At 43.9% G+C, this 18,783-nt stretch overlaps 1 protein-coding gene across 5 annotated transcripts in view; it reads left to right on the top strand.

The window, feature by feature from the left end:
• Window positions 1–18,783, top strand: part of LOC123509515 (ATP-binding cassette sub-family G member 8-like) — a 76,836-nt gene that overhangs the window by 51,001 nt on the left and 7,052 nt on the right. For all 5 annotated transcript variants that reach the window (XM_045263854.1, XM_045263859.1, XM_045263856.1 and 2 more), the window contains 2 exons: window positions 17,111–17,220; window positions 17,347–17,481. In XM_045263854.1, coding sequence (XP_045119789.1) covers window positions 17,111–17,220; window positions 17,347–17,481 — 245 coding nt within the window. The remainder of the gene's footprint in view (window positions 1–17,110; window positions 17,221–17,346; window positions 17,482–18,783) is intronic.

Below are 18,783 nucleotides of genomic sequence, written 5' to 3' on the forward strand. Positions count from 1 at the left end.
CACACACACACAGTCGTAATGTTCTCTCGTAGGAACTCAAATAGTGGTAATGGTATAGTAATGGTAGTAGCGCTTGTTGTTGTTGGTACTATTGTTATCACTATTGTTGTATTCTTTTCTCTCTTGCATTCGTTGGTTTTAGTTGTGAAAGCTGTGATGGTGGCGGTTCTGTTATTGCTGCTGCTGCGTGTAACATCAAAATAATACTGTGAATCATGTGGCAATAACACGCTTTGGGATCTTTAAAGCTATATTTGGCGGAGATTATGCATTTTCTCCTGGTTATTTGTCTGTCTATCTGTGTCTATCTGTCTACTTGTCTATCGGCAAGATCATTTTTATTCTTGCACTTACTGTTGTTCATTTGTCATGGGGTGTGGGCAGCAGCTCTGTACGATCATGAACCAGAGAGAGAGAGAGAGAGAGAGAGAGAGAGAGAGAGAGAGAGAGAGTTGGTTGGTTACGGTCATGTAAACAGAAGAATACCTATTTTTAGCCAGGAGGAAAGAGACGAAAAGTCAAATAAATCCGAGAACTGGGAGAAAAAAAAACAGCAGGAAAGCAGGAAGTGGACTGGCGGGCTTTGGTCCTGCTTGGCAAACACTGCGGCGTAATGTTCCCTTGCCTCGTCTTTTATAACCCTCTCACCCCTGTGCTACTTTGAGAAATGCTGTATCTCTTCTCACGCTCCCAACTCATTCATAATTCCTCCTTCTCTTGCTTTTATCATTTTCTCCTTTACTTCGTGCCTCTTCACCTCCCTTCCTTACTTTGTTCCTCTTCATTCCTTCTTTCCCTTCTACATTCATTCCTTCACCCATCAAACCCAATCCATTCCAGATTACCCTTTCTCTTGTTATTATCATTCACTCCTTTACTTTGTTCCTATTTCCCTCCTTCCTTCACACCCTTCTTCACTCTTTCACCCACCCAACAACATTCACAACATATTCCATCACTGACAATACTCCAACAACGAGGCAGGTGTGTGTGTGTGTGTGTGTGTGTGTAGAGGGTGTTGTGGAGTTGGTGAGTGTCTTTATTTACACTTCTAGGCAACTCTACACCCTCTCCCCGTTCCTCTCGTGTCCACTCAGAGCAGGACACAAAGGAACACAAAGGAAGAATGAGTAATGGCCTTGGTGGTGTTTGTATATGATAAAGTGTACTGTTTGATTTGGTAGGTTAGGTTAGGCTGGGTTAGTTCATGTATGGGTGTTAAAAGGTGAAGGATGAAAGAGTATTGGTGTATATATAGATTCTCTCTCTCTCTCTCTCTCTCTCTCTCTCTCTCTCTCTCTCTCTCTCTCTCTCTCTCTCTCTCTCTCTCTCGATATTTTCTCCTCCTTTCTCCCACAGGTGTATCTCTTTCTCTGTCTCCACTCTCCCTTCTGCGGTTGAACAGAGCACCACCTTCTGCATGAGTGAGCTTTCCCTCCACCTCATCACCCTCCTCTTCCCTTCACTGCTTCTCCCTCCCTCCCTCCCTCCCTCCCTCAGTAGTATATGAATTCCCGTATCATGTTTTTTCTTTCTCTTTTAGGGGAGAATCGTGTCACTGTGATGGTTGACAAGGCTGGAGAAAGACGACCATATTTTGTCTACATTAAGGTCTATTTCATATCTCCTCTCTTCACTTTGCTCCTCTTCCTCTTCTTCCCTCTCATTTTTCTTTCCGGTGTTCTCTTACATCTTCCTCTTTACTTCTTCCTCTTCTTCCTCTTCCTGGTTCTTTTTTCCCTTCTTCCTCATTCTCATCTTCTCTTCTTATATAGACATTAGAGGATACGGTTGAGAAAAATCGGAAACAGAAAGGCATGGCCGAGATAGAGAGAGAGAGAGAGAGAGAGAGAGAGAGAGAGAGAGAGAGAGAGAGAGATGGAAGAAAAATTGTGAAAAAGAAGTTATTATATTTTTTGCTACATTTTTTTCTATTAGTTCCCGCGAAGAATGTAGGACGCGTGTGGAAGTGGGAATGGGGGAGAAGTATGAGGAAGAGGAAGAGAAGCAGGAGAAAGAAGAGGAGTGAAAGATGAAACAGACATAGGAGGAAGAAAAACACGAAGAGGAAGAGGAGGAGGAGCAGAATAAGAAAAGGAAGAGGGCAAAAGCCTTTTCAGCCTCGGCAAACAGATTTAACATCCATAACTAAAAGATTTCATGGAAACTGGTAACTTCATTTGATGGTTGAGAGGATAAAGAACACCACCCCTTCTCTAGCTGTGTGTGTGTGTGTGTGTGTGTGTGTGTGTGTGTGTGTGTGTGTGTGTGCCTGACATTCTTCCAGGCTCACTCCTCCCTCACCTCCTATAATGAGTGTAGTCCCCGCGACCCACTTGAGCGCACCACATTCCCCACAAACAAGCAGAAGCTTCAGTCAGCCCCAGGGACGAAAACTTATTGCTTCATCCAAGCCGCCTCGACCTTGCGGAAGGAGTTTGTTACTGTGTTGGCCCGTAACAGGAGGTGTCACGGACCGGCACTGTGACCGGATGTGCGGGGCCGCCGAAGGAGGACACGCACGCCGCATACATTCATGTTTCTACCGACGGCGACAATGGTGGCGGCGGCGGTGGTGGTAGTGGCGGTAGTGGTGGTGGTGGTGGGGGGGATGGCGCAATGGGCGGCGGCTACTTGGACATATTCGACATCCACACCCGCCATCCCAGTGTGGGTTCCTGGCTTCCTGTGGGTTTGGGTTCATTGCACGTCGCTTGGTCCCCGGGAATCTCCCTCCGTCAGCAGGGAGACTCTTCAGCCCCAAGGCGACCAACACGGGTTTCCTTCCGTCCAGCGCTCGGCAGGTGTTTCTCGCCGCTCGGTGCTGACCACAGCGATGGAGAGTCCACGCTAATCACACAGCGCAGCGGGGAGTCGGCCACTGTCCCACAGCCACAGCTCAGAGAAAACTGACGATGCTGCTTGTCACAGACAGGATTCTGAGACGAGCATGCAGATGAAGGGGAGGAGATGCAAAAGGCGAATCTTGTAACTGACCTAACGCCATCCACCCACACTCACCGTAGCCAGGGCAGTCCCAGTGGAGCATCGCTGTCTCAGAATCGCCCTTCAGGTCAGCGTTTGAAGAATTGGTTGTGGTTGACCAGTCACATCTCGGCCTCGGTAGATTCCATTACTGATCACGATCCGATACTGATCTTGGTTGCCACACGTAGTTTCGCTTCAGTGCACACGTTGCCCTGAGCTACTGAGTGGCCTGTCTCAGGACGTGAATCAGGATTTACGAGGATTAAGGTTTACGATTATTGAAGTCTACAGTGTTCGAGGAAAGTGGCTGAAATAAGGAAGGAAGGAAGGAAGGGAGGGAAGTGAAACTGTTGTTCAGTGCTGCGCCGCCCCACCTGGCGCGGCAAGGCCTGGTTTAAAATGTAAATTATGAGATAATTACCTACGATTACCTGAAAATGGAAGAAAGAGACTTTAACTCTCCAATTTCTTACAGTATTTTACTTTTTACTCATTTTCATTCGTTCATTTCTTTATTCATGTTGGGACTTTTCTTTCTTGTCTTTTTTGGTGACATTCTGCTTTTTTTCATACTTTTTCATATCCATATATTCATTCATTCATTCATTAACACATTGCACAACCTATTTGCTTCTCTAATAATTCGTTACAGGTGACATTTTCCTTAATTCACTTTTGGTTCATTAATCTATTCTTTTACATACTCATTTACTAACTATTAATCTATTCTTATACTTCCTCATTTACTAACTCGTAAAACAACCGACATACTTGCACCTCTAGCCTTCCACAATGATGTCTCGCGTCTTGCTTTACCAAGGTCATCATCTTCCCGTGTATGTGCGTTTGTCGGCGTTGGGGGCTGGGGAGCATGATAGCGGCGCCCCCAGCCCGCGGCGTCACCACCACCACCACCCACTCCAGCCCAACTCGGTATTCCGTTGAGAGTATCATGACGACGGCTGCGGCTTCCTTTCATGCCCTAAACAATGAAGCCTCGAATTTGTAGAGCCCTGCGTTGAGGCATGTGAGGTCGGAGAGAGGTGGAGGCCTCGTGGGGGGAAGGTGAATAGGGAGCGGAGGCAAGGCAGTGTGGGGGAGAGGGATGGAGGAGAACAGGGGTCATGGTGCCGCTAACTGAATCATATCGCCGGAAATCTTTACATCTTCCCAGGTGCAGTAGCTTCCCTTGCCTCCCTGCCTTCCTGTCTCCCTGCCTCCGTCCTTCATCTTTCTCCCTATTCTCTCATCCTTCCTCCTCTCCCCCTCTGGCTTCCATGCTCGACACAATGGCAGATACAGATACAGGAAACAGACGGTCGTGCACATTCAAACAGACAGATATAGACAGACATATAGTACATTAAGACACATGGATAAAAATGGAAGACATATATAGAGAAATACAGATTGAAAGACACAAAGATCGGTACAGACTGAGATACATGAAGACAGATAGACAAAGAAAGACAGACAGACAGACAAACGTATAAAGACAGACAGGGAAGCAGACTATCATTTGACCGCTAGACACCTAAAAAAAAAAATACTAATTTAATAACAGCATTCTGTGGTGAAAGTATCATATGGAAGAGACAATGAAATAATTTGCGTGTGTGTATGGCTAGAATCTTCTGAATTTTGTTATATATCTGATCTCCACACTGAACGAGGAAAATGGGGAGGAGTAGGAAAGAAGTGAGACAGGTGAGGTCTCGGACGAAAGGAGGGAAGGCTTCACACGCTCAGGTCAGAATGAGACGTGATTTAGACTTCTCGACCAGCACTCATTCGTTCGACTTCATTTACCTTTAGGAAAGAGAGAGAGAGAGAGAGAATTACTTACAATGTATTTGCTGTACTGTACTACGTACGTGTTCTTCTATGTCTACGCCGCGATGTGTGTGTGTGTGTGTGTGTGTGTGTGTGTGTGTGTGTGTGTGTGTGTGTGTGTGTGTGTGTGTGTGTGTGTGTGACTGCGGTTACGTGATGGGAGAGAAGGCAGAGCAGAAGGGAGGTAGGGATGACTCCGCCTTCACACACCGACCTCGTGACCGCGTGTGTGTGTGTGTGTGTGTGTGTGTGACTGAGTGAGTGAGTGAGCGTCACCGTTATCATTGTATCCTTAATGCCTTCCGGGTTCCCATCTTTTACTATATTCTTCATGCCATGGCAGCTACTTTTATGTAAATCTTAGCCTGAGAAAAGACAATGCCATGTTGATATGTACATCAATATAGATAAGTCCAATGGCGAAACAAACAGGCTGTGTCGTCCCTGGGTGTCACCACGAACGCGTATGAAAATCAATATGTGTGTGTGTGTGTGTGTGTGTGTGTGTGTGTGTGTGTGTATATATATATATATATATATATATATATATATATATATATATATATATAGAGAGAGAGAGAGAGAGAGAGAGAGAGAGAGAGAGAGAGAGATACAAGATAGATAGATAGATAGATAGATAGATAGACGTGTCTTGTGTATGATGGATCAAATGTAAGTACAAGTCAAGGGTAGGAAGTGAATATGGGATCATTGTCATACAGTTTGCTTATTCCATTATCTGTTTTAGTTTCAAACTCACAAGCAAACAAAACGTTCAAAATCAATCAAAGAGTGTGGTGTAGCTGCTTTCCCAAGGCCTCGGGCGGTGGTGCCGGCCTATCATCCGTTACTTACGACGCTGAGGCTACGCTTAAGCTTTCCTTGCGTTTTATTTTAACAAACGGCGTGTTTAGCTGCACCAAGCCTGATACACAAGTCAAAATCACTCAATCAGTGCCTCTCTCTCCATGTCAGTAATTTGACTTGCGCCGGACAAATGAGCAGTTATTTCCCTGAGGCTTTGCTGCAGAGTGCGGACATGAGGTGTGTTTTATTGACACATCTGATCCCTTTAGGGCTCTTCTACCTCTACCTTCACTGTCCACCATAAGCTGAGTATTTACATCCTCACACTCACAACTCTCTCTATGAACAGGTGGCAATAAAAGACCTCACAGCTCTTAAGTTCAGTATATGACTTACGCCTTACATTGGCATGGCATGGTGAGTGGAAGAAAAACTGTCGACTGATTGATTCAAAGCGCTGCTACGTAGCGGGCTGAGATACCAGACAACCAAACCTTTGCTGGATGTTACCGTTGTCTGTGCGATAATCGAGTGGATTAAGTAGCCGGATGATGATTGTTAACGTCCGAAATGTTCCCGAGCAGCACGTACAGGGCCCTCTCACGCAAGACCGTATTTCATCTCAGTTAGTGGTTGTGGTTCGAGCTCACCGCCAAGTCATGACCAATTAACTGTTCCCTTAATTACCAATCAACGTGGACCACTGACAGATTAAGTGCATCAGAAGTAGGTGAAGGGGGAAGTAGTCTTATAATGTGGCAAGTAAAGGAAAACTAGAATGAAAAGAATAAAAGAAGATGAAGAAAAATGTAAAAGAAAAAAACTAGATATGGAAATAAAGAAAGAAAAGATATGGAAGACTAGAACACAGAAAAGATAATGAGGAAGAAGAAAATAAAGAGAGAGGAGGAGGAAACACGAATAAGAAGAAGGAAGAAAGAATAGAAGGTGAGAAGAGTTAAGAAGACGAAGAGAGAAAGTAGGAAGAGATGTAGGAAAGAAGTAAGGAAGGGAAAGGCGGTGTAATTATTCTTGTTCCTCGCCTCAATCCACTAACCACGCCACACCTGAAATATGCGCTTATTGGCCCTGCGGTGGCGGCGGTGAGGCCCAGGCGTGCTGTGGTCTCCAGTGTGCATGTGTCGGCCCCGCCCCGTGTAGCGTTCAGTGAGGGAAATGCAGGCACAGGAAGAAACTGTACAGGAAAAGAATATTACACGTGAAAATAAGAAAAAAAAGATAAAGAAATATTTTATCCTGATCTATATAACGTCTATTTTTTTTTTTTTTTTCATTTTTTTTTTTCTCTGCGATAGTTTTTTTTTTTTTTTTTTTTTTTTTGTAACTATACCACTATGATTCGAGTATCGTCCAGCAAATCCAAACACTGTACTTGAAACCAAACCACGAATTCTGAAACATTTTTCCCGGCTTTCGCTTTCCTCTTGCCACGATTCGATTATATTCAGAAGAGCACTCAAACACGTGACACAAACAGGAACTCTTAGATTCACCTCCCGATATGACGATGTGAAACTTTTCCTGCTTCTCCTTTTTCTTTTTCATTAATTTCTTTAGAGGAGTGTGGTAAAGCGAGAAATTTAGAGAACTTTTATTTTTTTAAGTCGTTTTTAATCTCCACAGTACCATGACACGTTTTCATATTTATTCTGCCTACTATTTGGCGATCTTATACAGCTTCAGAAACTTACGTGGGGATCAAAATAGTGAAGACTGGCCAATAATCTTCAGACTTCCTTGAACGCTTCTTAATGTCAATAAAATAGTATAGCCACACCCAAAACTCATGGTAAAAATACGTCCCAGTACTGAAGTCAACCTATATATATACTGGCGCGGAACTCCTAACTCACGAAATGAAATCTGAAAAAAAATAAACAACCTTGAATAACAACGCATTCACAAAAGAAAGAAAAACTTCCTCGCATTCCCTCACAGCTGAAAAAAAAAATAATAAATGAATAAATAGAACAATATTAAGTAGCAACAGACAAAAAAATAACCATAATTTCATAGAGTAAGATATAAAAAGATGTCATTTCTCTCACCATAGTACGGTCCATCCTCTTAAATATGACGGAATGTGCTTCTTGCGATAGTTACAGTGACAGCGGTGGGAATGGTGTTGGTAATGGTGGTGATGGTGATGGCGGTGGTGGTGGTGAGTGTCCGTGGCGTCACGCTCACAGCCGCCAGACGCTCAAGATTGACTTAATGATTGTATTTACCTAGAACGACAGGTGGCAAAGGTGGGTAGTGGAAAAGGAGGAGGAGAAGGAGGAGTAGGAAGAGGAGGAGGAGAGAAAGTAAGAACAGACGAAAAAGAAAAAAACTGTTACATTCATGGATGGGTATACGAAGAGAGAGAGAGAGAGAGAGAGAGAGAGAGAGAGAGAGCAGTTTCCCCTTCCTGACCTACTTAAATGGCACTCGAGGCTGTCACTCTTTCATTCCTGCGGCTACTCTGATGACCACCTCTCTCTCTCTCTCTCTCTCTCTCTCTCTCTCTCTCTCTCTCTCTCTCTCTCTCTCTCTCTCTCTCTCTCTCTCTCTCTCTCTCTCTCTCTCTCTCTCTCTCTCTCTCTCTCTCTCTCTCTCTCTCTCTCTCTCTCTCTCTCTCTGCAGGGGGGGATGGGGGTAAGGTGTCTCTGTGTAGGTCAGGGGAGTGATTGGTTGTTAGTGTACAGTTCGTGTTACCTGCGGTTCTTCTCTTCTTTCCCCCTCTTTCCCCTCCCATCTTCTCCCCTCCTACCCACTCTCCCCTCTCTCCTCCCACGCAGTAGCCTCTCACGCCACAGCTTATTGTGTTAGTCACGAAGGAACGGAGAGGTGATCTCGTCTCTACTTCTCTTTATCAACCGCAAGCAACGGCATCGATATTAATTTGTGCTGTTTTCTTTTTTGTTTATGTTTAAAGTCCTGTTTATGACATTACTTAAAAGATGACAGTAGTTTGTTAATGTTCTCTTAACTCCTTCAGTATTAGGACGCGTGTTTGCTATGAGTTCGAGTATGGTTAGACGATTTTATTTACATTAGGAAGAGTCTATAGGTCAGATTTACGGCCAGAATCTTCACTGTTTTAATCCCCACATAAGTTTCTGAAGCTGTATAAAATCACTAAATAGTAAGCAGAATGAATATGAAAACACGTCATAGCACCTAAGGGGTTAAGATGTTGATACGTACAGATAAATTTCACGATCAGCTTTTGTAAATAAACAGATTCAGAGAAACAAAAGCATCAGTCCATGAAAAAAATTAAAAAATGTCTGCTTTTCTTTGCTGGTTCATTGCTTCTGTTGCAGACTGACGTATGTAAACTATTTTCTGTGAACGGAGCAATGAAGATACGAAGTACCTTACATCATTGAGGACGCACGCACGCTCGCACACACACACACACACACACACACACACACACACACACACACACACACACACACACACACACACACACACACACACACACACACTCAAAATTTTACGTGCTATTAAACTCTCTTTTAACGTTCAAACAGGTTTTTTTTTTTTTTTTTTTTTTTTTTACTTAGGGTCAAGTGTGTGTGTGTGTGTGTGTGTGTGTGTGTGTGTGTGTGTGTGTGTGTGTGTGTGTGTGTGTTCAGTGTTTTTCGTCAACCATCGGTTAATGAGGAGACGTGAGGATCGGAGGTTCTCTTTTTACAGGTGGGGTCCAGGTGGGCGGGTTGATGTGCGGGTGGGCGGGAGTGTATGGCGGGCGTGAAGGGGCGTCGGCTACGTGAGCTTACGCGTGAGTGGGTCATAACTGGCCGGCTTCTTGCGCTGTAATTGTACTCGTTAACTCGCTCTGCTGACAAGGTGATTGTGAGCTGCCAACCACGACGCCTTCTGCTCCTCCACACACACACACACACACACACACACACACACACACACACACACACACACAGTTTACTAGCGTGTGAGAACCGCCGTTAAAGCAAAGGTCGAAATTACGTTTGTCTCTCATGATTCCCGTTGTACTTCGTGTGTATGTGGATGGGTGGGTGGATGGGTGGGTAATTGTGTAGCTCTCTCTCTCTCTCTCTCTCTCTCTCTCTCTCTCTGGTAAGGATGAGAGTATATATATTTTTCTTCCCTTGTCGAGGAGAAAGAGTAATAAGAAATGTGAATGGAAAAAATGATAGAAAAGTGAACTCGTCTAAACAGAAAAGCGTCGGAAATAGTTGGAAACATGAAGGGACACAGTGAGGAGGGAAGGGAGCATCAGCGTTAAGGATAAAAAAATATATATATATCAAGGAAGTTGCAAGAACCCGTCATCCTTACACGCAGCAGTCCTTGAACACAACACACCTGCGTATTTCCACCCATCATCTTCATCTATAAGTCTACCTAAGAGTGAAGAGAGGAAGGGGACCATCAGCATTACGAACAAAAAAATATTTAGGAAACTGCAAGAGGCCGTCATCCTTACACGCAGCAGTCCTTGAACGAAACACACCTGCGTATTTCCACCTATCATCTTCACCTATAAGTCTACCTAAGCCGCTCTTAAATCCTCCTAATGACTCGGCAATCTGCACCCACTGTTCGGCTAAGGTACTAAAACAAGAGGCGAAATTCACAAAGTTCCCAGGAAGACTGAAGTTTGCGGGTACACACAGGAGGAGTGGCGGTGAGAAAAACCTGGTTGTTACACCTTCCCGCCGGCGCTCAGAATGCACTGCGGGGACGTAATGGCTCGGGGGAAGCTCAGCGCCGTGCCTTAAGGAGCCTAAATACCTGTATTTTGCGTACGAACTTGTGTTGTGTTCATTTACCTTGTTCATATTACGCCACTCATTGTTGGAGTTTTTTTCCGTATCCGTGTTTTCTTTTCCAAGCCTTACGTGTCTTCCTCTCCCCATGAAAAGAGGGAAAAAACTCGTTCACAGACGGAAATGAGGCGAAAACATACGAATCAGATGATCAGGTAAACTTTTTCCCGTCGTCTCGGTCTGTGAGGAGCATTAACCCTTACGAGTTTCTGAATAAATACTACGATTTTGTGCGCGAGAATGTTCTTTAAGGAAATGGGCTGCTTTATAATATGAGGCCTTACTTCTATGACGGGCGGGACATGTGTGATTAGTAAGATTGTTCATTATCATTATTATTTAGTTTTTCATTTGAAGTTGCTGTTCTGCTTCCTCTTCCCTTTATTGAACTGCAGCAGGAACACCACAGCAGAGATGACAGGCGGGAGGATGAGGAATAATCTTACTTGTGAATGCATCTATTTTATTCCACCATTATTACCACACCTCACTCCCTGTTGCCAAAGAGAGAGAGAGAGAGAGGGGGAAGCAGGCATTTCCTTGCTGCTCGGGGGTCTGCACTGCGGGTTACGAGAAGGAATTTTGGCTGTATATTCAACACACGAAGCAGAATTTCCGTCTTCAGAATGTTGTGGTTTATTTCTTGGGTCCAAAGACGAAGCCTGTTATTCAAGCACGAGTGTAGATATGTAGATACACATACAAAATATAGAAATACAAATAGTTGAATATATATAGACCAATACAACAAAAGAAATACTGATACATCAATACAGAAACAGGAATATACAAACAGATGAATAGAATCAGGTAGAAACGAACACATAAACACGAGTAAACGAATACAAACAAGACAAACAGATAGAAACAAACAGATAAAATACAACGGGTAATGCTTCCCTCCGTTATCCCAGGCGCTTCCTAAACAGGGAGTGAGGCGCGGGCTTTATGTAACACTGTTGTGGCGGCTGTCTGGTGCTGGTCCTCGAAGGGTAATTGTGGGGGGCCAATTTTTCCCTTAGTCCCCACCATCAGGGCTGAGAAGGCTCGGGAACAGTTAGGAGTCGAGGTGCGTCGTGTCTTGTGGCTCCTTCCTTCCTTCCTTCCGTCCTCCTGCTGTGTCTGTGTGCCGACCATATCCCTCCCAGTCATCCCTCCCCTGCCTGTTTTGTCTCCCTGCCTTCCACGTCTGTGTTCTGCCAGTGACTCATTGTTGTGTATGCCTTGTTGGTTGATGTGTTTGTTGTTGTTGTTGTTGATGGTGGTGGTGGTGGTGGTGGATTTGGTGTTTTTTTTTTTTTTATGCAGTTTACTTTGTTGTTGGCAGTAGTAGTAGTAATAGTAGTAGTAGAAGTAGCAGTAATATTATAGTATAGTAGTAGTAGTAGTCGTAGTAGTAGTAGTAGTAGTAGTAGTAGTAGTAGTAGTAGTAATAATAAATGTAGTGGATGTTGATATATTGTGTGTGTATCTTGTTCTCCAAAAGTGATCGTACACACACACACTTACATGGTCATCTTCCCCGCCTAGTCCCTGTACAGCATCCACTCCCCGTTCCTTCCTGCTCTTAACCCCAGGCAGAGAGCGCCTTCCCGTGAGAGATTTCAAACTGCGAGAAAATAGTTATCCACCGATTTTCTGGCAATTATGAGGAGCTGGAGGGGAGTGTTCGGCGTGTTCTTCTAGTTCTTGTAGTTATATTCTTCTCTGCCGTGAGCTTGCAGTGAATGAACATGCACCCGGCCGGCCATCTGGTGTGTGGACGTATGCATTCATGATCGTTGTACACCTTCATCCTGCACCTCCTACGCTGCTCTCAGATGTGACAAGCCAGGAACGATATTCTTAAAGGTTTCAGCGTCTTATTTCTACTTTAACCACTTCAGTACTGGGACACATTTTACCACGAGTTTTGTGTACGATTAGAACATTTTATTGACATTAGGAAGGGTCTATGGAGGTCAGAAGATTAATGGCCAGTCTTCACTATTTTAATCCCCACATAAGTTTCTGAAGCTATATATAATATCACCAAATAGTAAGCAGAAGACGTATGGAAACGCTTCATGGTACTCAAGAGATTAAAATACAGTTTCTCTATCTCGAAAACGTTCTGAATTAATGAAGCTTACCTTTATTTCGTTATAAACTTCAAAACAACACATCTTCGTACACTTGACTATAACAAAAATATAAATAGAAGTAAAATGTATTGTTAACATCATGTTGATTTAAAAGTAATCAATCGAGCCAGATACAGAATCCCTTAACAATAGCGGCATCAGTGGCAGACAGCTTCATAAAAATCGAGTAAGGGAGGCCCAAAGAAAAGGCTTGGTTAAGTAGAAAGGTTTGCAGTGGCACGAAGCAGGAAGGCATCTTGTGTTTGTCTCACGTTCCGGACTGACGCTCGGGAAATTAGGCCTCAGCAAACACGTACAGCTGAGGCCTGCGCTACGACACACACACTGCGACTCCCGCATCCGTGGAATGACTTGAGGCCGTGAGAGACTTGGGTAGAATTTAAACTGGGAGACACGATCGATGAGAAACATTGAGACTTGTGGGTAATTGATGTGGATACCAAGACCAGTATTCAAAAAACACTTTATTCTCTCACCACGACTTTTCTAAGAGTACAGAGATGATTGTCCATGTCCTCAAGAGTCTTTCCCCTGTTAATATTGCAGAAATCATGTTAATCCGCCATTAGATCAATGAAAAACACTTAAAAACCCGTATAACTTCAAACATTGGCTTCTGAAAGTAGTGGAGGTGCTTTAAGGAAGTGTTTCAGAATCTGGCCCCACGCGAGGAAAGGGGCGTTAGAGGGAAGACTCGAAGGCCAAGTACAGAGGCAATGAGAGGTAAAGAGAAGGTGTGAAAGAGCGCAAGGTGAGAAACAAGGGTGACCAGGGTAGGTGTTGTGTTTGGTGTAGGTTTTAGACCGGGTTGTAAACGGAGGGGAATTTTATTAGTCACGAACGAAACTGGTATGGATCTCTCTCTCTCTCTCTCTCTCTCTCTCTCTCTCTCTCTCTCTCTCTCTCTCTCTCTCTCCTCTATCCATTCCCAGTTTTTTATTTTTTTCTTTCAATCTCTCTCCACCTTTCTTTCTCTCGCTCTCTATTGCTCCTCCGTTTTTTATTTTCTCTCGCCGCGGGTAGCTAAGGGAAAAAATAACAGGAATTTCAATGCGTCTTGTCTTGGCTTGCCCTCTGGCGGCCAAACCTTGAAACATTCCTGGCCCAGCGCCGTATCTCCGTACTTGCAGAATGTTACGAAACAACCTTTTTCTTCTATAAGGAATGCAAACATGTTATTCTTTTCCTACCGGTTTTAAGGCTGGTATCATTTTCTCACCTCATCTCTCACTCACTTACAAATACACTCACTCGTTCCTTCACTCACACATCCACTGACACCCTCTACCACTCGCTCACTCCCACTCACAGTTCTTTCCTTCCATTTCATACAAGAAGTAATCTGCTTTTTCGGCGCCTCTGTAGCCTAGGGAAAGGTCAGTGGCTCTCTAACCCACGGTCATGACTACTCACCACAACCACCTTCTCCCAATTCCTTCCTTTACCTTCTCCTGTCACCCGCCTCCCCAATTGCCCTCGTCTTGATGTAGATAGACTAATAGATTGACAGAGAGAGAGAGAGAGAGAGAGAGAGAGAGAGAGGAAGGGGCAGTCTCAGGCGTGTGAGGAACAATGGTCACTGCATAAATGAATGTCTGTGCAATATTCAAAGCACTAATTATCCATTCATCTCCCTTTTCATCATCACATTTACGTATTTGTTTTCACTGGTAATGGCCGGAGAAAGAAGTCCACAAGGGATGCGAGGCGGAGGAAGACAGAGCAGGCAACGTGCTGAAGAGAAAGGAAGACAAACGAGAGAGGAGGTGGAAGGAAACTCGAGGAATGAGGAAGGAAGGGAGAAATAATTGCTATAATGGTGTGTGTGTGTGTGTGTGTGTGTGTGTGTGTGTGTGTGTGTGTGTGTGTGTGTGTGTTGGAGGACCTGGCTGGACACTCTCATGTAGTTGATTGTGTGATGAAAGAAGTTGAAGAATTATGGGAGGTGAAAAAAGTGGAAGGGAGGAAGGAAGGAGAGAGGAGGAAGATAAATGTTCGTGATTATAATGGAAATGAGACGCAGGGAGAAAAACCAGGGCATAATGAAGAGGGATGATGACAGTAACGGAAACACAAGAAGTGAAACATGATGATTACAAGAAAGCAAAAGGCAGGGAGGGAATAACATAATGGAGGAGGAAGAGAAGAAAGAGCAATAAGAAGCAAAAACTGGTCACGTAAAGTAAAGGAGGAAATAGAAAAATAGAGACAGATGAGAAGGAAAAAAAAAAGAGATTAATAACATAAGGAAATGCAAGATAAGATAATATAATAAAATGAAACGGGGAATAAAATGAAATGGGAAAAAAGACAATAAAATATCAGACAAATGAAAGGAAACTGGGTCCGTATTCAGAAACGCTTTGCCCTCTCACCAAGACTATTTTCAAGGCCACAGAAATGATGAGCGGGGTTTTCAGGAGTGTTTCTTCAGTTAGTGATGTACAAATCTTATCAATCTGCCTCTAGAACCGTAAAAACACCTGAAAACGCTTAGTTCTCTCACCACGACTATTTTCCAAGGCCACAGAAATGATTAGCGGGGTTTTCAAGAGTGGTTCTTCAGTTAATGATGTACAAATATTATCAATCTGCCTCTAGAACCGTAAAAACACCTTAAAAATATCGTGTAAATTTGAATAAAGACTTTTAGAATAATGGAGGTGAAGCGCAGAAGTGTTTGAGGATACGAGTCCGGGATATGAAGAAAATGAGGAAAGGGAAAGTGCAAAAATTAGTGATGAATTTGAGGTATGAAAGGTTGAGTGAAAAATAGAGAAGAAAGGAGATAAGTAATAGATGATAAGAGAAGAATAAGGGATAAAGCAAATGGTTACCTCGTCACACCTCTTCTTTTCTTCTCCCTGACCTTCTCCCTTCTTCCCTCCTCCCTCTTCTCCCTCCTTCCCTCCTCCCTCCTCCTCCTCCCTCTTTTCCCTTCTTCCCTCCTCCCCTCCTCCCTCTTTTCCCTTCTTCTCTCCTCCCCTCCTGCCCTATGCCCCTCCTCTCATCCTCCTCTGCCAAACAAGAAACTAAGTGCACACACACACACACACACACACACACACACACACACACACACACACACACACACACACACACACACACACACACACACACACACACAAGTTCGTACAGGTTCTCCCACACTAGCTGAAGTCATCCTCCTACACACACACACACACACACACACACACACACACACACACACACACACACACACACACACACACATGCGTTTTATTTGATTTTCTTTCATCTTTCATCCTTCGTCAATATTTACTTTCGTCACTGTAGTGTTGTTATCTTTGTTACCCTACCAGCATCCAGAGAGAGAGAGAGAGAGAGAAAGAGAATGTCATGGTCAGGGTCAAGAACATGCTATTTTTTGTACAGTTTGGTCTATTGTTGCTTTCGTTTAACATTTTTTATTATTATTATTATTATCATTATTATTATTATTGTTATTATTATTATTATTGTTGTTGTTGTTGTTGTTGTTGTTTTTGTTGTTGTGGTTCAATGTGGGATAATGTTGCGCGAGAGAAAGAGAGAGAGAGAGAGAAAAGAGAGAGTTGTAGTTCATGAGCGCATGGACCATTAACTCTAAAGATACTCTCTCTCTCTCTCTCTCTCTCTCTCTCTCTCTCTCTCTCTCTCTCTCTCTCTCTCTCTCTCTCTCTCTCTCTCTCTCTCTCTCTCTCCTCACACTACCACAACACGGCTTATAATTGGAAGGACTGAAGTAATCTTGACCAGAGGGAAGTAGATTTAAGTTGCCGCGTCATGAAGCGACTAGCGGCGTTATTGTCGGGGAGGCAAAGGCGAGAGTGAACAGAGAGAGCGTGGAAGAGAAGGCTTGTAAGATTTATATGACAGGGGGTGGGAGGGAAAAGATTGGGATAGGAAAGAGAGTGAAGAGGAAAAAAGAGCAGTTTTGGTGGTGGAAGTATATCTGTGGAAAGCTTGTATGTGGAAAGGCGGTGATGTTATGAGGACGAGGCAAAGACAGCGTAAGGAGAGAAAACGGTGAGAGTTAGCCAAGCATGTGACGGCAGCTAGCGAGAGGAGATGGTGGTGTTTGTGGTGGTGGTAGTGGTGATGGTGGTGGTGGTAGTGGTAATGGTGGTGGTGGCGGTTGTGATGGCGGTGGAGTTTAATTCCTTCATTTTCTCCTTCCTTTGTTCTTTTTAATCTTCTTTTTGTGGATTGGTATTTTTGCTTTTATCTTAGTTTTTTTTCTTCTTTGTTCCTCGCCATTGTTGTTTTTTAGGGCAGTGAAGAGAAGAAAAGCTCGATGAAAGATGCTACAGTCACGCTTGAGTCTCCACCAATTACCTTTCTTTCTCTGCTCCTGTGCTATCTAATCTCCACTTCTTTCTAATTATAACTTTTTTTTTTTTATTCGCGTATTGATAATTTCCATCTCAGTGATTCTGGAAGGTTCAGTGGATTCGTAACGCATTTTGTTGTTGGTTTCTTTTATCCTAACGTTCTTTTTCTTGTTGTTTGCAGAGTCTGAGGGTTCGTGTCTGCTTGATGCGCTGGCGAACAGACACGCCAGGTGGGGAGGACGACTTAGGGGAGATTTTATCTTCAACGGGAACCACACCAGCCCTGCCAAGGTGGGTGCGCCAATCTTAGACTGTTCGTGGTATTGTTAAAGTCATTTTATGTAACCTGTTACCTGTTTCATTCTACTCAGTCTTTTCTTAACCTACCTTCACCTCACCTCCTCTCCTCATTACCAGGTGGCTGCGCGCTCATCCTACGTGCAGCAAGACGTCAACTTCTGCCCCGACATGAGTGTTCGACAGACTCTCCTTCTTCACTCCTTCTTCCGCTCCTGCGGCGATGTGACGCGTGTGAGGGAAGTAAAGGCTAGGGTAAGTATGTGTGGTGTCCCTGCTTGATCTGTTGACTTCCTGAAGGGTTGGTCATCTCTGAAAAGACATGGAAAAGTGTAAGGTGGTATCATCAGCGTAGGAGTGGACAGGGCAAGGAGTTTGGTTAAGAAGGTCATTAATGAATAATAGAAAAAGAGTGGGTGACAGGGCAGAATCCTGAGGAACACCACTGTTAATAGATTTAGAAGAAGAACAGTGGCCGTATACCACGGCTGCAATAGAACGGTCGGAAAGGAAACTTGAGATAAAGTTGCAGAGATAAGGATAGAAACCGAAGAGAGGCAGTTTTGAAATCAGAGTCTTATGCCAGACTCTATCAGAAACTTTTGATATGTCTAATGCGACGGCAAAAGTTTCACCGAAATCTCTAAAGGAAAATGACAGACTCAGTAAAGAAAGCCAGAAGATTACCAGTAGAGCGACCTTGACGTAGCCATACTGGCTATCAGATAGAAGGTTGTGAAGTGACAGATGTTTAAGAATCTTCCTATTGAGGATAGATTAAAAAAACTTTAGACAAGCAAGAGATTAGACCTATAGGACGGTAGTTTGAGGGATTAGAACGGTCACCCTTTTTAGGAACAGACTGAATGTAAGCAAACTTCCAGCAAGAAGGAAAGGTAGAAGTCGAAAGACATGTCGTGTTTGCAAGTTTCACGATCTTGCTCCCCCCCCCTCGGTCCCCTTAGGGAAGGTGAAGGAGGCGATGGAGCGCCTCCCCTTGCCGAAGCAGCCCGCTGAGCGGGGCCGGGACATCCTGATGGCGTCCACCCGACCCTCGCCTAGCAGGCTAAGCCTCGCCTCCACACGCACTGTTCGGCTGCTCCTGTTCCCCATTCCTAAACTACATGAAATGAAAAATGTACCTTGCTTGAGTTTTGGCTGAGTGTGGAAAAGACCGGCTGTGTGTGAGTGAGTGAGTGAGTGAATTAGTGCATGAGTAAAGCAAGGAGTAACGTGAGTGACTTAAAACGCAGACATGGCGGCGATGGCGTTGGTCAACTTGTTCACTAATAAGGACAGAATAGAGAGAGAAGACACGTAGAGGAGTAGAATCAAAGTTATATGGAGGTAACGTTACCTGTGAAAGGCATGAAATAATGAACCCTATGCTCAACTCTTGCAATAAAAAGCATTACTACTACTACTACAACTACTACTACTACTACTACTACTACTACTACTACTACTACTACTACTACTACTACTACTACTACTACTACTACAGAAGCGAGATACTGGATGAGGAAAAATGAAATATGAAATAAAGTATGTAAGGGA

Source organism: Portunus trituberculatus, chromosome 27 (genome assembly GCF_017591435.1).
Source record: "Portunus trituberculatus isolate SZX2019 chromosome 27, ASM1759143v1, whole genome shotgun sequence".
Taxonomy (NCBI): domain Eukaryota; kingdom Metazoa; phylum Arthropoda; class Malacostraca; order Decapoda; family Portunidae; genus Portunus; species Portunus trituberculatus.